General features: G+C 40.3%; 1 protein-coding gene across 1 annotated transcript in view; it reads left to right on the top strand.

The window, feature by feature from the left end:
- Positions 1–5,134: 5,134 nt before the first annotated feature.
- The window catches only part of ANKRD50 (ankyrin repeat domain containing 50), a 39,106-nt gene continuing 17,861 nt past the window's right edge, over positions 5,135–26,379 (top strand). The window contains exon 1 of the mRNA XM_082315252.1: positions 5,135–5,737. Within this exon, the coding sequence (XP_082171378.1) occupies positions 5,259–5,737 (479 nt within the window). The 5' untranslated portion in view covers positions 5,135–5,258. The remainder of the gene's footprint in view (positions 5,738–26,379) is intronic.

Here is a 26,379-nt window from a genome sequence, read left to right as displayed (position 1 = left end):
TATGTAACAGTCTCTTCTAATATTCTGAAAAAGATGTGGCAAATCATTTAGAAAGCGTAACAGATTTTTGTTTAACCCACCCCCTCAGGTTTTTCAGCGTCCGTGCAGACTCCCTAATGTTGCGACTTTTTGTGCAATCTTTTAGTAAAAGTTTCTTCTCATTTTCTTCGCCTTAACTAGTATTTAAGCATAAAACTGTACTTAAAACCGTGTATGACACTAAACTTCCCTTCATATTTTAAACCAGGTGCTGCAACGTGGCTTGGGTTAAGCAGGAAGGTTACTACGGCTTCAGACCATTGAAGCTAGAAGAAGAAAGGGTTTTTTTCAGATAGGAAATTTTGAGTTGTTTCATCTTCCTTGTGTCTCTTTTAGGTCTTATCTGTCAGTCTTGTAGCCTGGAAGGTTGCATCCAATTATGTCATGGTTGGTTTGCTATCTATGTCAAACTAAGTTATACAAAACCACACAATGAGGTTTGGTTCTTATCCTGATATTGTCTCATTAACTACAACATTGCATAATTGTATCAGTAATATCTGACCCTTAGCTATAATAATTCACTAGGATGATGTCATCTAAGATGTCACGTTATATATAGGAGGTACTATGCAAATAAACTTGATAACAAAATGCCTTCCTTGCTTTTGAAGGTTGACTTCAGGGTCTTAGTTTTTTGTGTGCTGATGAAAGATCCCAGCCTAAGCGGCTGTGCCTCTTACTTCATGACAATCTCATTTTTTTAACCTCTTGAACTTTTTTAGGATTTTTTTTTTTTTTTAAAAAAAGGATTTATCATCGGAAGTGTCTATATGCTTTTGCTTCCTAATAGTAATTCGGGTGGGTCAATGCAAGGCTGCTACCAATCTTCACCTTTAGATCGCACATACATCCTTTTGGAAAGTAGTGTGCAGGTCATAGTTCGGATCTTGCAATATTTTGCCTTCTTTTGAATGACAGACTAAAAATCCTGCCAGTGATAAGGGTGTAACTATATTGTAGGCCTGCTGCATTTTTTCCTACTTCTATTCCTCCCTCTCCTTCTTCCCCTTGTCATTCCCAAGTTAGTGGTAGAAGTGATATCCGGAAGGGAAGCTTTGCTCAGACGCAGTACCCGCAAGTTAGTTTTGTGGGGGTAGTTATTGTGTGTCCTCTGTCCCGTGCTAAAATCAAATTATTGTCATCTGTTCAGTTGTCGGATTTACGTATTAGCATGGAAAGGTTAGTATTTTTACAATTGTTATCTAGAACTCCATTGTGATTATATTTAAATATCTCTGATCGTAGCAAACCATGCTGCTATTCCTCCTGCTGCGGTATATTCATATTGGATGTCGTGAAATCTGACAGCACCTTTTCATGTAACTTGGGGTTTCATTTGTGTCTTGGTCATCAGAAAAGCAGAAGTTGCACTTTCCCCTGGGTCTCACCGTTGTCCAATTTCAAGCTTTTTTTTTTTTTTTTTTTTTTTTTTCCTGAATCATCTACCAGTCTAATGTTTGTGCCTAAGATCTGCCTCTTAAGGTGTTGAATCTGCAAATATTTCTTGCGGGTTTTTTACAATTTCTTTCCCTCTCTCAACCTCTGTTTTGTCTCTAGCCACCTCAGCTGACCAGACCTGCAATTCCACCACTCCAAATGTTATCTATCTCTATCCCTTTACTGTTAAAAGAAAAAAGAAAAGATTTTACAGTTCAAAGTCTCTTGGAACATGTATTAACATCAGTTTTGGAAATCTTGAGTTTCCACAACATTTCAAAATGGAAGGGCAGTGCAGCTGGGGGAAAAAAAAAAACAAAAAAGCCTGGAGAAGACTATTTGCCTGAAGTGTGCATGGTTAAAAAAACCCAACGAAGTAAGAAAGTTTAAAAAAAAAAAAAAAAAAAAAACAAAACAACCACACAACTTTTACTACTAATCTTATTTCTGTTTCTCCCCCACTCCCAATTGCTTTGCAAATTCGTAATTCACTGCTTCCAAAGGTTCTTCAAACTTGTTCTACTGGTTTTCAGAAGCAGGCAGACTTGTTTTGCTAAGCTCTTCAGTATACCAACTGAATTTATTTAATTTTTCATTTTGCTCCTACAAAGAATCTCGAGACGCTCCTTGAAGGGCCCTAAATCACTCTGTTGTATCATATGGATATATTCAGCCCATACGCCACAATACTTTAATTGCCTGGTATATGAAACCCTCCAGGGCTGTGCTAAAATGGCGGCACTATTTAGTAACCGTAAAGACCTTGATCCAACAGTTGATGGAAAAGTGCCTTATCATAAATAATGCTGTCGGCTCCAAGGGGAGCAAATTGTAATGAAAATCCTTCCCTTGCTTGCTATCATGCACCCAAAATAAAGGAGAGCTCTCCCTTTTTCTGTCATGGGTGGAAGGGGCTTCGCAGAGGCCTCCTAAAGGTGCCCAGGACCACATTTCTACCCTATTTTCTTCTGTATTTAGGTCCCCGTTTCCAATGGTTTCACAGAAATTGTAAAGCTTGAGGGCTGCCACATTAACGTGGGGTAAGGCACGGGTGCAGGCTGGGCCCTGGCTGTGGCTAAGCCCGGGTGCTCTTGGCAATATTGTTTTCGCTTGCATGCGTCCCCAGAAGGAAGGAGGGGGAAAAAACTTTCAAAACTGCTGCGCTTATTTTGTGAGGCTGCGCTTCTTCTGTCAGGATAATGAAATCCTGACTGAAATGGGCCAGTTCAAGCCAAAATGAGAAAAGGCAGTGGTGCGGCAGAAGAGGAAAAAAAAAAAAAAAAAAAAGCGATTAGGCCTGCGCCCGATTAAAGAAGAAAACAAGGTCTCGCATCAGAGGGCCCGCACGCCGTTTCTAACACCAGAGCCGGGACCAGAGGCGAGGCGTCCCGGGGCTGGTTTAACGGCTGGCTCTTCCCCAACCACCACCTTTTATTTCTCAAGTTTTGCTGCTTTCGAGCGGGGCCGGGCCGGGGCCGAGGCCGGGCCGCGGGCACCCCGCCCGCCCCCGCGGGCTCCTCACAGCCCGGCGCCGCCCGCCCCGGCTGAGGGAGCCGCGCTGCCGCCCCCTGCAGGGCCGCGGCGGGCGCTGAGGAGACGCGGGCGGAGGGCGGGACAAAGCCCGGGGCGGCGGCGGCGGGAAGGGCGGTGAAGGGGCCGCGCCGCCCGTCTCCCTCCGCCTAGGACTACTTCGCCCCAGACGCCGGGCGGCAGCTGCCCTTCCGAGAGGAAGGGGGCGGAGCGGGCGGCGGAGGGGGCGGGCGGCGGGGCGGGGCCGGGCGGCGCGGGGCGGAGGGGGCGGCGGGGAGAGTAGCAAACGGGCTGAGGCAGCCGCCGAGCGGGCTGGCCGCGGCCCTGGCACGGCGGCGGCGGCCGGGGGCGGGAGCCCGGGTGGAGAGGAGGGGCGCGCCGCCGAGGGGAAGCGTCTGGAGGAGCAGCAGCCGCTGCCGGGGTGGAGGTGAGGCAGCGGCGGCGGGGAGGCCCCTCGCCCGGCGGCGGTTGGGGCGGGCGGTCCCTGCCGCCTGAGGTGAGCAGGGGACCGACACCGGGGCGCCGGGTTGGGGTGAGGGGGTGCCGTCGGCGGCGGGGCTCGGCGGGGCGGGGGTGCGGTGCGGTGCCCGGGATCTTTGTGCGGAGCCGGGTCCGTGTGTGCTGGGGGAGGGGAGCGGGGGACGGGGCGTGTGGGCTCCGCGCCGGGGGTGTGAGGAGCAGAGGAAGGGCGGGCGGGGAGGGGGCGGCTTCCCCGCTGCTGCCTTGACTGGGGGGTTTGGGCTTTTGTCCTTTTCGTTTGTTTGTTTCTGTCGGGCTGCCGAAGTGACTTTTGAGCCGTGTGTGTCTGTGCCTGGGCTGGAAGCAAACGGAGCGTGGGGTGAAAGCCCAGCCCCGGGGTGAAGGGCGTTGCTCGTTTTGGGGGTGTCAGGGTGGGGACGGGGCTCGGCCGAGGGGAGCGGAGCGCTGACAGGGCGCGCGGGGGGGGGGGGGTTAAACCGGGACCCCGGAGCCCGCCGGGCGCCGGCTGCCGGCGAGCGGCGAACAAAGAAGTGTGCGAGGAGCCGGCCGCGGCTCCGCCGTGTAAAATAAACTTCAAAAAAAACCCCCAAACCACCCGTAGCCGGCTGGAGAAAAAAAGGGGTGAAGAGAGAACTGGGTGATGAAGCCTTGTTAGGAAGGGTGTTTCTGAGGCGAAGGCGTCTATTCAGTTCTCCTTAGGAGAAAATGCAAGGCTGATGGCTCCTGTGGTTTTGAGGCCACTGTCATATCTGTTTATTGAGTTTTGTTATGTTTTTTCGTATGTGCCGAGTCGTACCTTGTAACAACAAGTTTCTTTAAAACATCTTTTTAGCTTAATTTGCTTTAATAGTATCAGCCAACATAAAGAATAAGAGCCCTTGACTTTACTCTTTGTTGTCTGCATTTGCAATTGACTGAATTATGACTTGCATGTAGGGTTAAAAGTGCTGTCTTCTTTATTTCAGAGCTCTAGGGGAAGATGTTGTCTCTTCTGACATCTCGCGATTAAGATACCTGAGAACAGGTTCAGTAAGAATCCAAGTTCCTGAAGAAGACACTTATGAATGTACTGAAATAAGAAGCTGTAAACGTTTGGGGTTTTTTTTTGTCGTCTATACTGCATAAGAAACCATAATCTGAAGCACTTCTCAGACACTCGCCCAGATGTATGAAGTCTGCAAAGCCCGCTGTCCAAACTGATTGTTTCTTAGTAAGTGGTACTTATCCACATTTGTGGTATGTATACAGTACTCTGAAGAAAAATCACTTTCTCTATAAAATTCCCAGAAGGAACATTTTATTATGGACAGCTTTTTCTGGACATATATCCAGAGAGATTAATGCCTAGAGTTGAAAGACATTTAGTATACACTGAAAAGTTGGCTTTCCCTCAGTTTTTCCAGATGTATTGTCTCCCCTGTATACTGGGAACACACACAACTGCATAAACTACAGATGCAGCCATGGAGCTGTATGAACTTTTGAGCCGTATGAGAAGTATTGTTGAGCGTTGGTATCAGACACCGCTTCACGATGTCAGCTGAACTGTGATTGTGTTATGCTAATCATAATAAAGCATACAAATGGAGTGACACCCTTCCTGAGAAGAGGCTGTTAAGTTTTACGAGAAAGGTTAACTGATTGCCATAACCTCTGTCAGGTTCTGTGCAGAAGATTTTTCTGTGCAAGATGAATGCGTATCTCCCTCCTCTGAGATGTTGAAGGTGTACTGCTGCTTATGACAAATCCAAGAGAAGAAGCTTTATAAAATGGCTCAAACCAGCTTGCTGCAGGGAAAGCTCTTTTACTGTAGGGAGTGGGTTTTCCACAAGCTTCAGCACTGCCTCCAGGAGAAAGCTAACTGCAGCAGTAGTGCTGCCAACAAACCATCTCTTGTAGCGAATTCTGGGAATAATACCGGTGTTGTCTCTGGGAAAGGAGCTGCCTGGGGTGTATTGTTGGTAGGAGGGCCCGGTAGTGGGAAGACAGCCCTCTGTACTGAGTTACTGTGGCCAAGCTCACCTGCAAACCTACAAAGAGGCTTACATCGTCAGGCTCTAGCCTTCCATTTCTGCAGGGCCCAAGACTCTGACACACTGTGTGTTGGAGGGTTTATTAGAGGTTTAGTTACACAAATCTGCCGCAGTGGACTGATCCAGGGATATGAGGACAAATTAAGAGATCCTGCTATTCAAAGTCTCTTGCAGCCCGGGGAATGTGAGAGGAACCCTGCTGAAGCATTTAAAAGGTAAAAACAAATTAAAAAAAAAAAACTATTGAAAATACAACCCGAATTAAAAAAAAAAAAAAAATGCTGCCTTCTGTTTAGGTCTTCCTTCCAAAGAGTCTATGATGCAGACGGTTTAAAACACGTTTATTTTATGGCTTGTTATCTCTGTCAGAGCTTGCAGACCTACCATGGAAAAAAAAAAAAAAATCTAAGTTTGGCCTTATAGCTGACATAAATATTTACTTTTTAAACAAAATTTATAATTAATAGTGAATTTATTTACGTTTGTATATTAACACCCACAGTTGTAACCGGTGTTTTGGAAAGACTTTAAAGTAATTGACTTGAGAGTGTAAGATACCTAGTCAGTGGCCTTCATGTGCCATAAAGGCAGGTCAGTTGACCTTCATAGACCTGAAACAGACCTTAGAGGACCCATGCAAAAGCTTCCAATGTTGTGCTCTGTCCAAGAGGAAACTGGACTAATGCATCTCTGGGTCTGATCCAGCACATCAGTTTTATGTTTGTCTAAAAATATATGGTAGGAAAATGTCAGTTAACTCCTTATGTTACTTCTCACAATATGCACAGATTATGTCAAACCTTTATTGCTACTTTTGAGTATCCCAAAGTGTTGAGTGGATCAGAAATTTATCAAGAGGGCTCACCCTGCCCCTGAGAAGGTTTGTGCGCTAAGCTGAATGACAATATTTACTTATTTTTTTACTTAGTGTTCCCTGACAAACCAAAGTCTCTTCAGTATGTCAGGGAGAATGTTGTTTCTGTAAAGTTACTAATGTGTATGTAAGAGTGTATATCCATAGATGACTTAGAACAATGTGTTATATCTTGAGCACAGCCTTCACAAGCATGTGTCTATCAGTCCTTATTCCTTTGGGTCACAGTGAAGGAAAATTGAGAAAGGATGAGGCTTGTCTCTAGCAACAGAGCTTCAATTGATGGTGTTGCCAGTATAAAACTTTCCTGGAATATTAGTTAAACTGAAGTTCTTTAGTATTGTGTAGTGATGTAACTTTTTGTGGTACTTAGGGGTTTATTGGATGATGTTTGCAGTATAAAAAAAATTCCTGTCTCTCTTTGCCCCACCCCAACTACTAACACTGGGTAAACAAGTACTGAGGTTGAACTGTAGTGCTTGCTCAGATTGTCATGGTGGTGTAAAAGAGCCTTCCAGTTCTGATGGTGTTACGTCCTTGCCCGCTGAATAAACAGGATGCATGTCTACATTGTTCTCAGTGTAGTGTCTTAAAACAAATAGTCTAAACCAAGACTAATTCTGGATTTTTTTGTTTGTTGCTAAGTGAAGATGCAACTTCTCGCAGCTATTAAGGTCCTAATTTCAGAAGTATTAAGCCCTCTCAATTTGTAATGACTAAAAACTGAGTGAAATGAAGTATCTTATAAATGGAATAGCAGACTGGCCATCTAGCTTTAGGCAGTCTTTTAAAATCATGGAAGTGGATTAATCTGGTGAGTAAGAGCCCATTTATGTTTAAAAGTCTATTACCAGGAAATCTTACTAATTTAGTACAGGCAAGTTCTCTCTAAGAGCTAGAATCCTTCCTCTGTTCTAAACGTGATTGCTTTACTCCAAAGAACAGGAGTTAGGTAAATGTCTTTGTATTTCTATATTGCATTTTTGTCTAAAAGATACGTGTGAGTCAGGCTCAGCTTTTTAGATAAGACTGCTTTCTGTGAACACAGGGTTTAATGATGGGCTGTTTGAGTATTTAGGTCAATACACAGGGTTCTTGGTTTTGTACTGGAGAAATAAAATATGACACAACATCTGGTGCTAGTCTTTCCCTTCTCAAATTTTGCAGCAGTGATTGTGAACTTTAATAATTGCGCTAAAAATACTTAGGTTGTAGTACAACAGCTTCAGTCAAGGAGATTTTTTTTTTTTTGGCCCTTCATGTGTTCCCTTGCTGCCCACCTACCCTGATCTGCTCTCAAAAGCAGCTGTGGTAGCTAGTCTTTATTCTCATATTTCAGATTTAAGGGAGATGAGGTGTTAGAGGCAAGGTGTTGTACTGGGAATATAAGTTTTCAGCACTGTGGCAGGGGACGAGGAGAGGGCTGTTGACAGCAGTACCATGAGCTTTTTCTGCTGCCTGTATGATACAATCACTGTCCACAAACAAGAGGAGCTTGGCAACCCCCTTCCCACCATCAAATACCTTGATCGTTTGTTAATTGAACTTTTGTTAGTATATAAAGCATGCAAGAAATGTTTAACAAAAATATAAGTTAGTATTTTTCACGGTTTCTAAGACTTATCACTGGGCACTTCGGTATTCTGGTCTGGTGTGTTTATGCTTTCTGTTAAGTGAAAGTTGTTGCAATGTGAAATGAGTTCTAGGAAGACTTAACAGTCAGCGGATTGCCTTTTGCATTGTGTAAAGCCACTGAAACAGCATAAAGCTCTCATCTCAATGCTCCATTGATTTTTACCTTAAATTTTCTTTATTCAGTAGAAGAGGGGAAGGATCTTTCTTTAAAGACACTGTCAAATTTTTGCTCTGTTTTGCATGGCTGCTCCAGACCCGGCTATGTATTCGTGGCCTAAAATGGAAAGACTTCTCTTTGTAAGTGTTAAACAAGATTACACCACTCTATTTTTGTGCTAATTGTCCTAGAAATAGTAAGAAATAAAAACTTTCTAATGCTTTGTAACGTGCTGGTTTATAAACAATATAAAGTTCATTAGTTAAAATAGTGACTCTTTTTCTGAAGAACGTTTTTTAAATAGGTTTTCAGCAACCCTGGTGGTCATAGTGATACATGTGCAAGTGATGACCTGAGAATTAAGACTTTTCTCCTCCTGTTTGAATGTCTTCTCTTAAAAATTTCTCATTTATTTATAATGTTATCATGCCCTAAAAATTCTTTCAGGGCAGATCTTGCAGATTTGAGGAGCTGAAAGGGCTGATATATACAAATGTATTTTACAAGCATTTGTTGCTGCACTGACAGCTGAGAGAAAGAACTGCTACTTACAGCACTGCTTCTGAGGCACTTATTCTCATGCATGCAGTACTGGAGCAGAAAGCAGTCTTAAACATAAGGGAGAATGCTGAAGCCTTGCATTCAAATTTCGGGTGAAAATGAAGCAGAAAGTATAAAGGAGATGGCAGAGAGTGTTACAGACTCCAAAAAAAGAAGCAGCGATGTGTTAAACTGAAAGAATTTTATTGAAAAGGTCTATTAGGCTATTCTTCCCTACTTAAATAGAAAAGTCAAAATCAGAATAACACAAATTTTGCAATACTAGCTGCAGGGTTGTAAATGGGGGTTGGTTTTGGTTTTGCCGCAGCAAGTTTATACTTCCAGCAATTGGTAGGAATGTGGGCAGCTATCAGTTGTCCAAGGCCATGAGGACATAGAGGAACTCTGATATAAACCATGGATAATACTGAAATTTGTGCAAACTAGGCTGTAAAAAGACATTTACCCTTATGATCCTGATTTACTTTTGTCAGACAAAGGAGATGACATTAAACACCTTCAAACAGCAGGGGAGGGCACATAATTCCTACGTTGTCCTACAGTTAGGATTAGTGGTGGAGGGCAGAGCCTGGTTGATTCACAGCCCAGAAAGTTGATGTTGCTAGAAGTGTAGACCTAGTTTACCCTGCAGAGCTGATTTCTTTTGCAGCCATTGCTCTGAGTTTGAAGGACATCCATGACCATGAGCTCCTGAATCAGAGACCTTAGAGATAGAACATGGCTGTTAAATAATATGTTTTTAAGCTTGCACTAAATTCACCTTTAGTGTGCATTGGTCTAGCACAAACTTAAAGCAAAATTTGAATTTTGCTTGGGTGAATTGCTGAAATTAATAAATCCCCCTCAAATGTTGAATTTCCACATCTCCCAGCAGGCTGGTGCAGGTGGAGCTGCTCTGCTGTCACTCACAGATGAAGTTTCTTGCTGCCTTCTACATGTCTTTTCAAGAAACTTCAAGTCTTGTGAGACTTTCCACATACTTATTTCTCACATACTGAATTTGGGTCAATGATATTCAAGTTTTTTTACTTGTGAAGTGTCCTAAAACTTTATTTACTAAAGTATTTCTAATACAATTACTTTAATGTAAGATGGTCTGATCAAAGAGGTTTTTATTGGGGGGGGTGGGGGGGTGGGAATGAAGCTATGAATTTGGATTTCCACTTATTTGCATTGCTGAAATTGCATTCCCATGCAAGTAGCTGTCCCTGATCAGTAGGAACCCAAGAAAAGAACAATTTAAAAAAGAAAAAAGAAAAAGCTGCTGAACAAATCTGGGATTGTGTACGAACTTTTATGAAGTTTTCTCAGGCTGTTGTTACATCTTCTTTACCAAAAATGAAAATAGTGGAAACTATGCCCCGGAACTTAAGTATCCTTTTTTCAGAAAGGCCACCAGATCTATTTCTCTTTCTATGCACACTGGTGCTAAATTCAGTGTCATGGTTCCTTTTGCAGGTTCCCAGACAATCACACCTTTTCTCCTATTTCTAACTCCTGATCTCTGCTACTCATATTTGAAAAGGGAAACCCCAGAGTTAACTAAGCTGGACAGATGGTGAGGCATCCACACCAAAAATTTAAAATAATGGCGATAAAGAGTTGTTGGATGTTACAGTTTCTCCACACCCTAGTGCTCTGTGAAGCTGTGCTAAGTACGTGTGGTATAGTTCCCATGTGTCTGCATGCACAACAGATTTGCATTGTAATGGAATGTGACCAATAATGTTAAGGGATATAAAAAGTAAAGCAGTTTTATAGTTTTCTAGAATATGCAAATATCTGTAGACTTGATTGTAAAAAGCGTGAGAGGTCACGTAAGGTTTTATGCTGACTGCAAGTCTGAAGCAGGGGTTTATGTTGGTTAAAATTGAAAGCCCTCCTGTATGAGTCATTCGTTTGGACAGCATTAAAGTAAAACAAATCTTGTGCCAATAACTGTTATCTATATAAAGCTACTTTTACCTGTTTGGAGGAGAACTCCAAAGGATCGAGCCTCTGGTGTTTCATGTTTGGCAATATGATGGAAATCTCATAAACAGCAGAATTCAGAGTAAAAAACTAGGATTGTCAACCAATGCTAACAGCATTTCCTCCCCCCCGGCCCTTCACCTGTATTGGCTTTCCATGCTATTAATTTATTTTTTCTTTTTTCTTCCCTGCTTCCCTCAAGAGTGGTGTATCATCAGAAAGTGGCAAATTGCAGGTGGTTGAGAGAGCTTTTACCCTTATCTAAATGATAAGGGGAAACGAGGTTTATTTCAAGTTCTGGACTGTTTGTCTGACAATGTAGAAGAACATACGTTTGTTCAGCAAATGTTGTGTGACTGTTGTCCGGGGACTTTAAATCTGCAGTACTGAAATGCCATTTTTCTTGCCATTTATTTAGCATAGATGAAGGAACAGGTTTAAAAATTGAGTTGTATGTGGTAACAGACGAAGTGTGAAGAAGCTGGGTTTTTTAGAACTCCTTGTATGATCTTTGAAGCCAGTAATTAAAATTATTATGGATTGTATAGGCTTTACTGAACAATTAATAAGTGAGCTTTTCAGTGTTTTGGAGTAGTTTATTCTTAATTGCAAAGACTTAAGTGTTTTTTGGAGTAAATTTGCAAGTTGAAGGCCAGCTCCTCTTTAGTTCTTTCCTCTTCTTTCTCTTCCTGCCCCCCGCAACTGTTTACTTTCGCATTGTCTCTAGCTAACAGAAAGTTTCAAAGCAACTAAGGCCAGAGATTAATTAGAGTATCCTGACCTTCGTGGGGTTAGTCTTTGATACTTTACCCTACAAACTTTGAGTTTTCCTTGCCAGTGAATTAACCACAGTCCATGCTTCTGCTGCTGTTTGCAGCGCCCAAAGTTCTGTGACTGCTGTGAAAATAAGCAGTATTAATTTTGTTCTGGAGAGGGGTGAGGTGGTAGCATGTGGTATTCGAGCTACTTTTCTCTTGCTTTTATATTTATTTTTTTAAATTAAATGTATTTAGTATAAGTCTGGTTTTACCACAAGCTTAGGAGGGATTGAAATGAAAGATACATTGAGAGGCAGCACATTGAAGACAGTTATAGATGTCTGAGAGCTTGGGCTACTGGAAACTCGAAAGCTGCTGGGATTTCTATCAGTTTATAAGACATTAGTGATCCAGTATTAATCTTGTATAGAAAATACATGCCTTGACTTTCTCACCCAAATCTTAAAGACTGTCTGGAAGTGATCTACGTCTTTTACTCTAATCTTCTCCTTCTGGACAGGGCTGCTCCACAACCCTTCCCTCTGCTTCTGCAGCTCCAGTACAATCTTGGTAGCTGTAGCTTTGCAATGGTTACAAGGAGGGCGTGAACATAGATCTTGTCAAACTCTCTAATTTCATAGAGCTATAAATGGGAGAATCAAAGCCAAGGACTAACTATATCCTGTTTCATGTGAAGAAAGATCTGAATGCGTAATGAATTAATTTACAAGACCCTTTAAAGAAGAAACTTGTTAAACTTCCAGTGTGTTTATTCATTTACCACATGTAAAGTTCAAATGTGCAAGTGACTGATTTTGACCTCGAGAGAGAAGGTTGGACGGGGACCTCAGAAAATCAAGTCCACCATCTCCTTCCCCAGGCAGAAGAAACCAAGTCTGTTTCTGAGAGGTGCTTGCTTCATCTGCTCTTACGCTTCACAATTCTTATCAGAAAAAAAATTTCCATATGTCTAACCTGAGGTTTTTTTCTTGCTATAGTCTAAGCTTGTTACTACTTATGGTGTTCTCCAGAGGCATGGAGAATAGAGTCTTTCTTTCCTTTTTGGGACAGCCTTTTATGTATTTGAATACTGCTTTATTCTCTTTCATCTCATCTTTAAATTAAATAATTCCAACTTGTTAGTCTTTCCTCAGAGGTCACACCTAAGAATGACATTAAAAAAATACCTTAGCTAAATAAAGTTTTCTGTATCTGAAAGGAATTTCTCTTAGCAACATTTTAGATGTGTAAATATGCAACGTTCTACTTCTGTACTTTCCCAAAATTTTGTCCGTTCCTACATCTTTCACTTATGCTTGACTAGAATCCTGAAGCTAGTTGGATCCTAGCCCAGAGGAGCTTGATCTGGTACAGGATTGAATTCTGCTTTTAGTAGCAACCATAACCATTTTCAGTTAAAAGCAAGCTCATTCAGTTAAAAACTTGTTTTTTAGAAGTTGTTTTGTGTTAGATACCTTTTTGTAGACTTCCTGTGTTGCGCTGATGGGTTGTTCAAGATCTCAGCACCTACGGCATGCCTAAGGAGAAGTGCAAGCAGTGCTCTAGCAGGGGAGGTTCTCGGTGGTCTCTGCCATGTAGTCTTCTGCCCGTTTCTAGTCTCAGTTTGAGATTCCACAGAAGTTGGGTGTTGGAATGACAAGCTCTCAATTCTGTGTGATTTAAGGCTAGGTTCATGAAAAGATGTAAGTATCTCTGCTTTTTGAAAAACTTAAGACTGTCAAACATAGTCATGCCAAAACATAAGGAGCGCATGTCTCTTTTTATCACTGACACTACTATGTACTCAATCATAATGGAATGATTACAATTTGATTTTAGTATCTCATTTCTGGTGAAGAAAGTTTGTGTCAAAAATACACACCGTCATCAAGTGGCTGAAGTACTTTTTAATTTAAAAAGGTTTACTCCTATGGATTTCATCAGAAAGACTGGACAGTTTTACAGTCTTTAGCTCCCTAGTAGATTGGTCTTCATATTGTGGAGGCTTACGCTTAGTGATTGTGTAGCGAGAGACATAAAATATTAAAAATAGCAGACAGTCTTCACAACACAAAGCCTTTTCCGAGTCTTTACAGGAAGCAGCTACATGTAAGCTGATACCTGCAAGATCAAAAGATCTTTTGAGATCTAATGAAGAAAAATGGTGAACAAGACAGTCTGTATGAAGAAGTAAGGAACCGTACAAAAAATATATTGTGCCAAACCTTAATACTGCCTCCCGTGTGGTGGTGTGTGTACTGTGAAGATGTGAACAACTACAGTATGTTGATGCTAAATGTGTGGTAAAATCCTACTTGTCTTCAATGTAGCTTACTAGTTACAACAGTTCAAGTAATTATGAATACAGTTTCTGTGCTGACTTTCACTTTTGTGTGGTATGAGTCTGTTAATTTATAAGTATTTACATATTTGTCATGTACATTATAGACACTTCTAGTAAATACAAAATTTGTTTACATTTTAGTTATTCAGTAACACAATTTATTTTATACTCAAATGGTAGAGGTGGGACACGGACTGAAAATCATACCAATTCATGGGTGAGATGAGTAACTATTTTTGTAAGAGCATGCACAAGAGGTTAAAAAGAATCTGCCAACTCAGCTTGTATTTCCAGCTCAGCGAAAGTGAAGTTGCAGAAAGCGAACTGGTATTTCATAAACTCTCTCTTGTGAGAGCGTCTGGATTCTGATGGAGCTTCTGATTCCTAGTATGTACATGTAAGGTGTAACTGATGCTTTAGACTTTTAACTGACGCTAGGTTTCATAGGAAACGCTGTGTTCTGGTGTTCTCTAGACTATTAGAAAGTTGAACGTTGCCTGAAGCTTAAGTACTTTGTGGCATGTTTCTCTTTAGGCTTTGCCCTTAAATCTGTGGAGTTAACAGGTCACATAGCAACAGTTAGTGTTTCTGCAAGCGCAAGTTGTATGTTCTTCTTTCATTGTATGGAAGCACTGCATACAGGCTGAACATAATACCATTTAAGGTTTTAACCTTTTCAGTTTAAATTACCATAAGAAAGTTTCCCTAAGGCATTTTAATAATGGCTAGTTACATAGACCTTTTTGTCTTCTACTTCTATAGGCATTAACATTTTGCCTTTAATCTACGTGGCTCAGTCTTAAACCTTACAGGTTTTCCTATAAGCTGTTTAGTTAGATGGACCTTCATAGCAATTCTCACTTGTTAATTATTTCCCTTCCCTCCAGTTTTCTATGCACATGTTCATAGCTTGTGCAAGGGTTTAAGTTTCTTTTCTTGCTTTTTAATGAAAAAATGAAAAGGATTTGGCGGATTGTGAAGTAGAAAGGACTTAGTGTGCCCAGTATACTGGGAAAAGATAGTAGTGAAATATCGCCTCCTGAAAGTGTTAGTGAAGCAATGCATTGAAGAGGTTTCAGTTTCTTCCGCGGGATGATGTGTACAATATGCTGGGAATGGTGAGAAATACTCTATCTTTGTCTAGGAGCAGGAATGTTTTGAATAGTTAATGCAGAAACACTTTACGATTGAAGAATTACTGCTCAAAAAGAAATAGTTAGGAAAAAAGGCAAGTGTGATGAAAAAAATTAAGAAAATAATTGCATTGAAATAAGGGTTGAGTTGTATATAGGTGTTCAAAGGTATTGCAGAGGAGGTGCTGCAAAGAATGTAGGTGGGTAGGTTCCTGGTGTACTCGATGACATCAAAGTGTGATGGGATAGCATGAAAAAAGAACTGAAAATGAGATCAAGGAAAGAAGGCAAATGGGGAAATTTACATAGTTGATGGAGTGAAAGGGGCAAAACAATTGCAGTCAAAGTCCTCTGTGGGTTGCACGTTTTCAGATACCTTCACGCAAAGCAAGGACCGAAAAGTCTTTGTTGTTGATAGGAGGAGATCAAACTTTTTGGCTCAGTTTTGGATGATGCTGTTTAAATTGATGGGAATGGGACGAAGAAGAGGAATAAAGAATCATATGTGAGTGGACTTTCGGTCTGCGGCCCATCAACGAGGTCTCTTCCTTGGTTTTTTTTCTGTCACGTGCTAATAAGAGTTGGTAATACTGGTACGTGTGCAGAGAAGAGGAGATTAGCATCTGGCTGCACAGATGTGAGCTTGTGTGCTAAAGATCCGTGGTATCTTAGTAGACGAAAGAGATTAAGAGGAATGGGGCATGGCAGCATCTTATTTAAGGTTATTTGAAGAATCATGGAGTTGTCCTGGAAGAAACAGAAAACTGTTCAGACACTCTAGGTTGGTTAAGGAAAATACCAGCAGTATAGCGATGACAGTAACGGGCAGATGTGAATGAACCTCATGAGGAAAAACTGTTAAGAATGGGATTACAACATGATTTCCATCTTAAAGCAGTTAATTAATGAGTCTTGGTTTAACTACATTAGCTCTCCTGCAGTCGTGGTGAGCATGATACAATCACTAAGCTGTCCGTCCTTTTTCTACACTTTCATGAAGTGGAGTTCAACGGGACATTGGAAAAAAGCTCTCTTAGTAGGTAAAGTGCAGCTGGTCTGCGATAAGAGGAGTTGTGTCCTATATGATTGTAAATTACTGTAAATTAGCAAAGGAGTATCAACTCTGCCTTCTCTACCAGACGGAAACTTAAATAGTCAACAACACACAGAGTTTAAGAAAGAAGAATGTTACGAACTCTTCTGTTATGTTACCTCGCTGTTGCACTGGTGTAAACGACAGCAGTGGTACCAACACGCATTCGTTGTGACTAGTCTAGAAACAGGTAAACTCTCCAAACTTTTACTGCATTCCATTGACAATTGTATTGATCAGTTTCATTTCAGTTGCTTTATTTTGTATTGCAGAATGTTGCCACTTCCTTTGCTTCAGCTTTGTTCCACTTACCTTCTCTTAAAAAATGAAGAAAAAATTCCCCCCCCCGCCCCCTCCCTCCAGATTTGTAGCAAGTACTGCACATTCACATTGCTTGATTTTTATGATTTCAGGTATACTTTTTTTCCGTAGTACCTCCTTCTATTTTAGATTATGATAAAGTTGCCATCCACAGTAAACATTTTGTGTATAAATTGCTGGGCGGGGAGAGGAGGATGTAGTTTCTGTCACTTGTTGTATTGTAGTTAAGGCTAAAAATAGGTCTTACTAAATGTAAAGCTATAGAATCAGTTCCAAAGCTAAATGCATCACTGCTGTAAGAGAATAGAATCAGGTTCATATGGTGCTAACTTAACAATGTTTTTTAAAGTAAATTACAGAGAAGATACAGAAAGGATCAATAGGCGATTTACAGGCAAATTAAGAGGAACTGTATCTGCTTGGGGCCAGGGGAAGAAAAAAAAAAAAAACCTGAACCACAAGGTAACTAATATGGACCCAGAGTGATGCACATATGCTGTGGATTCTGCTTTGGGGAGTATGGGAGAATAATTTTGAATGGGACACACGAAAGCTGCTCCATCTGTTGCCTCTTCAACTAAGACAGTGCAATTGAAGGTTAGGATATTCCCTTTTACTTGAGAAAATAAGATGGAAAAAGATACGTGGTAACGCAAACATAGGAGGAAAGCTGTCTTAAGTGCTTGACTAGTAGGGTAAAATCTTAACAGCTTTTCATCTGGTATTTGTGCAGAGGATTTTCTGAAAATGAGGTTGGACGGTATAATCCTGCAATCAGTGCAATGGTTGAAGTGCGGGGTGCTTTATGATGATGTGCAAGAAATGAGAAAGGCAGGTATAGAGCAACTTGATTAGGGAATGATCAAGATTTCAAAATGTATGTTGTTGTTTATCCTGGTTCCTCCAGGCAGGCAATTCAAGAACCCCCTGTTCTGAAGAAACAGCTTACTGTTGAAATAGCCACTGCAGCACCTCTTCTTTCTGCTTCCCAATCAGTAATGTATTTTATTTTTTTCTTTCGCAATCAAATGCATAGGAAAAATCTAATTAATTTGGGGATTGTCAGACTGAACTGCAGTAATAACGGTGACTGGTTTTGTATCATGTGCATTATGCTATTGTCTTTTGTTACATGATCGTGGAATAACAGAACGTAGGGCTGGATGGATGGTAAACTGGAATATAGCCTGACAAAAGCCACACAATTGAATGTATTCAGTGCAGTTCTCTACCTGTCTCATTTGTGGGGGTTTTTTTGTCTCTTTTTTTTGTGGCTAGCATTTCTCTCATGTCAACAAATGCAATCATATACATGGAAAGCAATTTCTCTTTCGTCTGTTTTGTTTATGCTCTGCATAAATCGAGACAGAAGAAAGAAATGGATTTTGTCTATCTCCAAAACAGAATAATACCAACAACTTCAAATGCCTGTAAAGCTACAGTAATTTAGATTCAGTTGTATGTGTTCAGATAACACTGCTCATAGAAGATATATTTTTGTTTAACAAATAAATATTAATTTTTTTATATGGCTGAAGAACCAGGTAGTTAATAAGGAAAGCTGAAAAGACTATGTATTTCACTTTGCTGTACCTTCAGTTTCATAAATTATTTTAAACTAACTTTGTAATTTTAATACATTCTGTTGCATTACATAAATTTGTTAGTTTTCTTATTATGATACTCCACTCCTACATGTTGCATTTCAGCCACAGACTTCTGAATATTTACAAAGTTATTATCCTAACTTTACAGGTATGGAAAATAAGGTGCAGTATAGGTAATTCTCTCATTTCAATGAATAATAGTTTTCAGTGAGTCTGATTTCGTGCTTTCATCTCATGCATTTGATGTAAAGTGTACTTTCTTTGACACCCCCTACCTGTTTTTTTTGGGAGGGGGGTTGTTTTTTGTTTTGGGGAGTTTTTTTGGTGGGTTTTTTGTTTTTTTTTTTTAAGAAAGGGATTGAATTGTGGAAACAAACAATGAGCATTTAATTGATGTTTAATACAAAGAAAGGCAGTGATTTTTGACCCTAATAAAAACAAGCTTTTAAACAACACCTGGTGGATGACAAATCCCAGGGGTAAATATAAATAACAGCAACTTAGGCAATGGCTCAAAAACTGGGGGTGGAGGAGGAGAGGAAATAGGGTTATTCATATAGGGTCATGGGACGGACAAAGAGGAAGATAAGTGATGTAGTTAATCAAATGTCTTAGGTGTCTGCATACTAATGGAAAAAAGGTAGGGGGTAAACAAGCAGAACTGGAAATATTAGTACACAGTCAAGGTTGATTTAAATGCTCTAAAAGATCTGTCAGGATAACTTGTATAACTGGTATGTTTAAAAAAAAAAGTAGCTTGTTTAGGAGTTGCTTTGTGTATGGTATGCTTGCTTGTAGTTCTAGAATAAAGTAAAGAAGTTAAAGCCACTGAAAAATCTGTGAATAAAAGACACACTACACATGGTGATAGTTTTACATGTGTGATATCTACTTAAAGGTTTGTTGGTAAAAGTGTTATCTTTTAGGGACTGTAAATAAAACTACCTACCAACTGCCCTATTGGACCATCTTGCGTATCTAACAGTTTACCTCCTTTGGCAAACTGTAGTAGTTGTCAGTAACTGAGAGATTCCCACACCTCTGAACTGTGTCTTTCCTAAAATACAAATGTTTTACTCTACCAAACTAGCAAGATCAAGTAAGCTAAGCTTCTTTAAGATATCAAATGGAATTATCCAAGGCATAGAATTTGCACAATAATGTCTATATAGTTGAAAAATTTTAATAACAAAACAAATAGGAGATGAACATCAGCTGGGAAAGCACGATATAAGCATGAGTCTATCAGTGACCGTATTTCTAATGTCAAAGAGGACAGAATAGCTAGTGGGAAGACATAAATTTGCTTCAATGAGATTGGAAAGAACTAGCTGAGAAAATGAAAGGCAACTTTTGGAGATAGTGACTATGAAATGATCTTAAATGCATGAAGTTTAGAAGAGGAGGGGAAAGAAGGATAAACTAAAAGCAGTGGACTTGAAGATGTTGGTGACCTCAGATAATTTGTGGGTAAGATCTCATGGAGACAAGTATAATGAAGGAAAGGAATTAGCTGAAAAGAACACTGAAGTCTCAAAGCAGTATATTAAACGTCCAATTTAGTGAAACTGAGCTCCTCATCATTCATGCGTTAAACATTAGAAGGAAGACTGCAGAAAGAAAGTAGATCAGCTACTGAATATGAAAGTAAGAGAGTAATGTGAAAATGAGGGCAAAACTGAAAGTTCAAGGTGCATTGTTCATGTTCCCCGTGAGGTGTGTTTTGTTTGGTAATAAGAAATAATTCCATATGTATATTAGCAGAAGGAAGAGAATATCCACCAAGTGTTGGTCTGCTATTCACTGGGGAGGAAAAAATTGTAGCACTGGGAAAGCTAAAATGTTCAATGCTTGTGTATATTGCCCTTTCTTAAAAACAGTCATTTTTTTTTAGTCAGCTAAGGTAATTAGAACTAGCAACAAAGAAGTAAGATTGCAGGAAAACATAGCCCGGACAAAAAAACAAACAAACAAACAAAAAAACCCAACAAAAACCAAACAAAACAAACAAAAAACCCAAACAAACAAAACCTACATAGAATAGGCGAGATGTTCTTGAACTGTTCAGCCTATGAACTGTTGCTGATTATCTTCAAAGGACAGGTTATTTTTATCAAGATGGCTGAAAATTCAGACTTGAAAGAAAAAGATGTATATTTAGTGCCTTGCTTTAGAAAGGGACAAAAAAGGTGTTGGGGAATTAGAAGCATGTCAATTGAAATAAAAAAATGCCAGAACAAATAATCAGACAAACTATTTGCAAACAGCTGGAAGATAAGAGAGTTGAAAAACAGCTGCCATGGTATGACATGGTTTGGGTTTGACAAATCTAATCTAACTTCTTTTTCTAAGAGACAGAGTAATAGTATTTGTGGATAAGGGATAACTATAAATGTTAATTTTGACTCCAGGGCGGCTTTGATGCTTACATAAGGCTCGTGCAGACAGGCTGTGTGCAAGGTAGAACTATATTTGGCTACATGCAAAAAGGGTTGAGTAACTGGACTTAGAGAGTAATTATCAGTAGTTTGTTTTCATGCTGACACAGCACAGCATGTTGGGTTTCAAAGAGGTCCCTCCCGCATCTGTCTCTTTTCAGTGTGTTCCTTAATGGTCTGGCTGACTGAGTAGAGGGAAATGGTTATACATTTTGGATACTACTGGCTTCCTTGTAATGACCCTTGTGTTATCCATGGGGCATAAGTAATAGGACAAGAAGTACAAGGTTTAAATTGCAGGAAAACAGGCTAAGGTTAGACACAGGGGGAAGGGGAAAACTTCCCAGTTATAAGAATATTGAAGCACTGGAATAGATTGCTTGGGGAGACAGAGTATTGATCAGTGGAAGTCTTTAGGAATGCCTAGGCTCATCTCTCAGGGATGATGGATGTAGAGCTGATCCGGCCGTAGGTGGGGAAGTGGACTAGGTGACCTCTCCATCACTAAAAAATAGAACATAACTAAAAAACAGGGAGAGTTTGTGTAGAATAAATGACTGTTTTATATTATGTGCTCAAGAAAATATTTGCATTGTTTCCTGTACTCCCCTCCTCTTTGCCTTTGGTAGGGACACAGATTTTTCTACGTCAGACTCTGAGTAGTTTAGAACATATTGTCTATGTTGGCCCATATGGCAAATATATTCCATTTTAAAATATATAGAGAGAGTCAACCTGCTCGTGGTAGCAGGTGTGAATGGTTTTCAGCTGCAGTTGTCTGTCCTTTTATAATAGCTGAGTTGTTTGCAAACTGTTCTAGGCAGTCTAACTATTACACCAAAATATTTGCTCTTAAGGTTTCTGTTTTCTGAGATTTCGAGTAAATCCACCAGTAGATCTGCTGGCAATGCTTTATAGACAAAAATCACCTATTTATTTGTATGAGACAGTAGGAGGTCTCTAATCAATACGCAGGGGTCCAGCATGCTCTGTTTATGTGTGACCAATGGTGCTGGTTCTACGATAAACTCTACTGTTGTCTGGCCTGATACCCTGGAGCTAGCTTTTGTGCTCTCCTCGTGGGACAGCAAGCCTGCTTTACAATTACAGATAAAACTCAGGTTGCTACAAGACATTGCAAAATCAGGTACTGAATTGCACAAGACTTGCCTGCTGTTTCTAATTCACCACTTCTGAAAAGACTAGACCCTAGATTTACATCCTTGTGCTGTACCTAGAGCTTTCCCAATAGGTGACTCAGGGTTGTTTTTTTTTTCTTCTTTTCTGCTTTCTGCCTCTTCCGTCGTAAGACTAACTGTAGTTGGGTAGAAATGCTAGAGCCAGTTTGTCTTTCTGTGCAGCCTGTACATAAATAATTTACTAGAAACAATAATCTATATTATACTGTAGTCCATGACTGTGTATAATTCCAGTATTGCACTTTGTCAGAAAGTCATAATCAGTTGCATTACACTTTATCATGTTGAAAAATTACGGAACAGGTACCTCAGTAACCTGATCAAATCCATCGATACGTACGCAGGTGTGCACACATCAGCCTGGGTCAGTTCACTTTTGCCATACTTAGCCATGTTTTATTTTGCAACTTTTTAAGTGTAGAAGTGTTCTGTGCTTCACAGCCCTTGTATTTCTCGAATATTTCCACTGTTAAGGGTCCTGTGTGTATGTTTTTCAGGATGTTCTTACCAGTATGAGCAGCTGGGTGATTAGTAAGAAGCAAAGGCCTGTATTACACGTGTATATAGTGCCAAGAATTGGGATGATGATATACAGAAAGCAGCTATTGGATTTGACCATTAGAATTTCCTTTTAATCATTAGCCAGAATGCATTATGAGGAAGGTAAATAAACTGTTTACTGTCAGTCATCCATAAGACATAAATGCCTTGTCATAGGACAAAGTAGAACTCGCTAATCTACAAACAAACAGTACTGCGAGTAATTTGTAAAGATGCTCTTGTTTTTCTTTCTGTGTGAATACAACTGCTGAAAGTCTTCTCGGAAAGAGGGTAATATTTCATCAACCAAGCAGCAGGAATCGTCAGTTTTATTAGAAGTGAAATTTACCTTTTCTTCTTTTATTGACCTATGCCCCATATGCAGTTTGGAAAACAAAAGAGAAAAATTTGGTGACGGGCATACGTCTGTCTTGGCTGAAGCTTCTAACAGTCTTTAACAGCTTTGTCTTCACTGGCTTCGTTTTTTAAATGTAAATTGGAAACGGGGGGGGGGGGGGGGGGGGACGACACACATCCTTAACAGATTATGTTCTACTAACCAACCCCTGGATTATTATAATATACAAATGAGCATGTGCCTGTAAGCTCATGAGGCAGTGGAGAGTGAGGTGGGGGATTTGCTGTCACTTGTGAGAATTTAAGTACAGCATCAGATTTCCACTTATTGGTTAGGATTTTTGCTAGGTCTCTGTGTGTGATTTTTAGGCAAAAATCCCTCTACTTCTTATGTTGCTGGCAAAAATTACTACAACATGATATAAATATAGTTGACTTATTTACAGTTTCACTATGTACTTCACTTTCTGTATTTTCTGATACAACATAAATGGAAATGTGTTTTAAAAATTACACGGTAAACTGCTGTGATGTATCACATTGTAAACCACCCATAAGAAGGAAGATGCTTGTTTGCTTTTCCGAAGATTGAGAGTAGTGTTTGAAGAATTATCTATTTTGTTATACACTAGGTACTGTAAAACTCTTTATATATACAAAATATATATATAAAAAGATATCCATCCAATGCATATATAGGCATTTTCCTCCATTACTTTAATCTTCAATAATTCCTTAGATCAAACGTGCAAATGAGGAATTTCCTTGTAAACTCTACAAGGCACTCGGATCTCATACAGAGGACAGCCTGCATTCTCTCTCTCACGGGAGGTGAATGCTTTGTGAGGTTCTGTGGGCAAATTTTTGCCAATAGAATAATAAATTCGGGTAAAACTCAATGGAACCTCGATTGCTGATATCGGTTGATCAACTCCACCATGTTGCTAGTAATCACCAAATGTATTCATCCAAGATATTATGAATACATTTTTTCAGCATATGTTTACAGTCCTCAAGGAATTACTTCAATTCCAAGGAACTGCAGTCCTCACGGAGTTTGCAGCTATTTTCTGTTATTCTGTGTGATTGCCTACTGGCACTACCGTTTCTTGTGTCGCAGAATAGTGGCATTAATATTAACTTAATTGTAAATATCACATGTTAACTGTCTCTCTGACAATGAATATTGCTTTCCTTCCTGAAATGCAGGTAGTCTTTAGGAAAGCGGATGTTCTGTGGGGATCTCGGCAGGGAGGTGCTGGTGAACTCAAGCGGGAGAATGCCAACTTCCTCACATTTTACAACTCCCAAAAACAGAGTGGGGGAGACAGATAAACTGAAGTGTAGAGAATAAGGGCAACCTTACCTGGCAGCGACAAACATCACTCTGAGCACTTGGAGCCGTTTTTAAAAATCCATTTGGGATGTTTGCCTTACTTTTCTTGTACTCGTGTCCTGTAGCGGTGGTTCTTAACTTGCAGCACTGCCAATGAGAGATTGTTCTTTCCAACCTGACAAAATGCAACAGTAAGAAATACAACCCGAACAGCAGATCCAGCCACATTGAGTGATAACGTTGTACGTGGCCTAAACCAGAACAAGCACGCAGCACAGCGCCATTCTCTTGGTACATAAGAAAAACTTACGCAGGCAGAATTGGAGTAGAGGACAACATAGGCGAAGTCTGAGCATAAATTAGCTGCAGTTGAAATGTGCTGCTTGTGTGCTTGGGGGTAATACGGGTCCTTGCTTGCTAGCCAGCCTGAAGCAATTGGTGCGTGGGCAGAAGTGTGTCCCTGACCCATCCGATAGCGTTGGCCTGGTGTAGAAAAGTGTCCTCCGCTGGGCTGGGGACCTGCTTCATGGGCTGGGGGTCTGCTGGGCTTCGGGGGGGGGTCGGCTCTCCTGGGCTGTTTGGAGCACCGTACAGCTCTGACTGCATTTACACCCTTTCGGAGGCTCACCACAGGCTTGGTGAAGGTAGCGGCAAAGCTTGGAAGAGGACAGTAGGCTTTCCTCCATAACACTGGTGAAAATGTTAGGGTTTTGGTCTGCGGATGCAAAATCAGTTTTGCATTCCGCCTTTGCGAGAGTGCAAGGTGCATGCCCACTTTCAGAATTAATCATGAAGCCGGCTCCCTAGCTGTAGCTTGCAGAGATTGTTTCCTCTGTATATAAATGTTTGGAGGCATCTGATAGTTTAAAATGAGGAGGAAAATTTAACCTCTCAATAATTAAGGAAAAAAGGGGTGGGGGGAAAAGGCTCGTTTAAAAAGCAAGGATTAGGAATAGCTGGTGAATTTGTTCAAGGAATCTGGTGTAGAAGCATTTGCAAAAAAGCAGGAGGAGAAAGCCAAGAAGGCTATGTGTGGGATAATGATATTGTCTGCTTTTTTTACAAACTTTCTTTGAAAAGAGTAGAGTTAGTAAATTCCCAATGCAGACCTCTGGGGTGGTTCTTCCTGGCATCAGCAGCTGTTAAACTATGACCTGTTGGCAAGAAGGTGACTCAAAAGGCAGTTCGGTAAAGAATTGTCATACTGATGTAGAAAAAGAAATGGAAGAGCTGTAGTAGTAGTAGTTAAGCAGATTTCCAAATCGGTCATTTTTCCATCATGAAATTTCAAGTATTTCATGTTTTGCTAAGAGTAGCAGCAGTTGGAGTCTGACGAATGGGGGGGGGGGGTTCATTTTGGGTTTTTTGGTGGGGTTTTTTGGTGTTTTTTTTTTTTTTTTCCCCACCTTGCTACTTCTGCCTTGCTCAGGAGATGAGTTTTATACACTTGTTCTGTGTGTGTGCCAGTAGTGAATGCTAGCAGCTGGATAGAGAAAAGGGAGCCCTTTTAGGGATAAGCTACATTCACGCTGTAACAGCCATCAAACAGTTTAAGTGGGGACATAACTGAATTTCTTATACACCAGAGACAATGAAATATGAGGAACACATTCATAAGAAACTAGGATTTATAACTTCTTTTGTCCCTAGAACCACTCGTTAATTGTTATTTGGTGCATGTGCGTTTGCCTTTTACTTTCTTGGTTTTTTTAGCAAGTATGTGCATTCCACTGTGGCTCTTTTTTCAGCCTTCACGGACAACGCTGCTATCTTTCTACTTTGTTCTGTTGTGTCTTGGTATTTTTGTGGATCCAATCTAAAAATCTCAAGGATAATCATAAGCAGAACTTCAGCATAGCCTGTATGTATTCCTTCCATATGTGGAAAATCATGTTTGCGTGGGTTCAGTCAACTCAGTAGCAATCCTGAGGAATTCTGTGGGATGGTTCATTGTTCTGAGTACTCCTTATTTGCTAGAGAGCGTGTAAAACATCTTCACTCTGCATAAATAAGTCATTAGATTACATTGCCATTAAAATGAATTCCATCATTTAAAATACCTAATTGTGCTGTTTTCTCTAGAGATTTTGTATTTTTACTGACTAATTAATTTTGTTGTTTTAAATCATGATTTCTCTTTCAGAAATTTTCTGTAATGATAACCACTTTTATATCTGTATTGAATATAAAAGTTACAAAGATAAGGCTGTTGTCCTTTCAGAAGGCCAGTTTTATATCTGTATTGAATATAAAAGTTATAAAGATAAGGCTGTTGTCCTTTCAGAAGGTAAAGAACTTATCTTTTGAGAGGCACTGTGCAAATTAAGCAACCTGTTAAAACGATCTGTGGATGAATCACCATTTATGGAAGTACTTTAAGACGTCGTTAATTCCATGTTGATTTATGTAACTCCTATGCCAGCAAGAAATTGTAGGAGAGTGGAATTACTAAGTCACGTTACGGAGGTAAACGTGACGTGACTTCTGGCGAATTAGCACAGCACTTACATCTCTGAAAAGTTTCATTATTGTG

This window comes from Platalea leucorodia (genome assembly GCF_965183815.1).
Source record: "Platalea leucorodia genome assembly, chromosome: 6".
In the NCBI taxonomy this organism is placed as follows: Eukaryota; Metazoa; Chordata; class Aves; order Pelecaniformes; family Threskiornithidae; genus Platalea; species Platalea leucorodia.
Note: the sequence above shows the minus strand (reverse complement) of the source record. Positions and strands in the feature narration are given on the sequence as shown.